The sequence below is a fragment of the Trachemys scripta genome, chromosome 7 (assembly GCF_013100865.1).
Source record: "Trachemys scripta elegans isolate TJP31775 chromosome 7, CAS_Tse_1.0, whole genome shotgun sequence".
Lineage (NCBI taxonomy): Eukaryota > Metazoa > Chordata > Testudines > Emydidae > Trachemys > Trachemys scripta.
Window position 1 is genome coordinate 796,487 of NC_048304.1, and position 1,648 is coordinate 798,134.

Below are 1,648 nucleotides of genomic sequence, written 5' to 3' on the forward strand. Positions count from 1 at the left end.
CCCCTCCCCTGTCTCCCCCCATCCTGCCTGCCCCTTCCCTGCTTCCCCCCCCCAGCCCTACCTGCCCCTCCTCTGCCTCCCCACCTGCCCAAAGGCCCTGTGGACACCTGGGCCCTGCCTGCCCCTTCCCTGCCCCACCCCATGCAGCCTCCCCAGGGCCCTGTAAACTCCCCCCACCTTCCCCATCCCCTACATGCCCCTCCCCCAGACATACTCTCCCCCAGCAAAGTCTCACATACCCCTAGCCCCCATGACCTTCCCCCACAGGCTTCACATGCCCTTGGCCTCCCCCCCAACCCCTCCACATCCCTCCCACCCTGAGGCCTCACATGTCCCAGACACCCCCCTGCGCAGCCTCAGAGCTGCCTGCCTGAGCTCTCTCTGACCCCCCAGGGTGCCCGTCCTGCATGTCCATGCTAAGGGGGTCCAGGGCCCAGCTGCACCTTGGGCTCCCCTCGCATGGAGCATTCAGCTCCCTTCCCCCACAGCAAAGGAAGATCTTCATGCTGCATGGCCCATACCCCGTGATCCGGAGACTGCTGCGCAGCCGGGGCTGGGTGGAGAAGAAGGCCCCCAAGGCAGCACACAGATGGGAACGAGCGCCCGACGGCGAGGAGGATGGGGAGGGGGACGACAGCGACGGTGCCGAGGAGGGTGAGAGTTGGGCACACGGAGGGGTCCGACAAAGCCCCGCCCAGGGCAGATCTTTCCTCTCCCAGTGCCAGGGCTCTCCAAGGCAGGTCCCTGCTCAGGCCTGGGACTCGCTGGGGGCAGCAAGCTCAGGGGAGCATAACCAAGAAGGAGGGACAGCCTGGGCCCTGGCCCCAGGAGACTGCTGGGGAACCGCAATGCCTTGCTGTGGGGTGGCTCCAGATTCTGGGATACGCCTGGCCCGGTCCCCAGGGAGCGCCCCAGCCCCGCCAGGTCCCCAGGGAGCGCCCCAGCCCCACCAGGTCCCCAGGGAGCGCCCCAGTCCTGCCAGGTCCCCCCATCCTGGGAGCGCCCCAGCCCTGCCAGGTCCCCCCATCCGAGTCCTTGAGAAGCGCCCGAGCCCTGCCAGGTCCCCCCATCTTAGTCCCCGGGGAGCACCCCAGCCCTGCCAGGTCCCCCCATCCTGGGAGCGCCCCAGCCCTGCCAGGTCCCCCCATCCGAGTCCTTGAGAAGCGCCCGAGCCCTGCCAGGTCCCCCCATCTTGGTCCCCGGGGAGCGCCCCAGCCCTGCCAGGTCCCCGGGAGTGGGTGTGTCCCAAGATCAGAATGCTCAGCAGCTTGGGCCATCAGGCGCTGTGCCCGGGGCAGTGGTGCTCTGGCCTCCCTCTGGCTCTTGCTCTTCTTCCCCAGACGAGGAGGGCGAGGAAGAGGAGGAGCAGGATGATGACCCTGATGGCACCTACGACCTCATGGTTAGTTTGGGGGTGGAGGAGCCCAGGCCACCCCATCTCCCTGCACCCTCTGGCACAGGGGGAAGGTCGGCCTCACAGGAGCATCCACACAGAATTGCCTGCTGAGAGTAATGTGTTCAGGCCAGGGCAGAGCACAGGGGTGGGGCAGGGCGAGGGGGACGTTCAGGCTGGGGGGAGCATGGGGTGGGGCAAAGCGCGGGGGCGGGGCAGGGGGCGGTGAGGGGCGGGGAAGGGGGGGGGGGGGGG

General features: G+C 68.7%; 1 protein-coding gene across 1 annotated transcript in view; it reads left to right on the top strand.

The window, feature by feature from the left end:
• LOC117880867 (tubulin monoglycylase TTLL3-like) overlaps positions 1–1,648 on the top strand; it is a gene marked incomplete in the record, with an annotated part of 16,653 nt that overhangs the window by 7,253 nt on the left and 7,752 nt on the right. Inside the window, 1 exon segment of the mRNA XM_034777438.1 lies at positions 489–654. Coding sequence (XP_034633329.1) covers positions 489–654 — 166 coding nt within the window.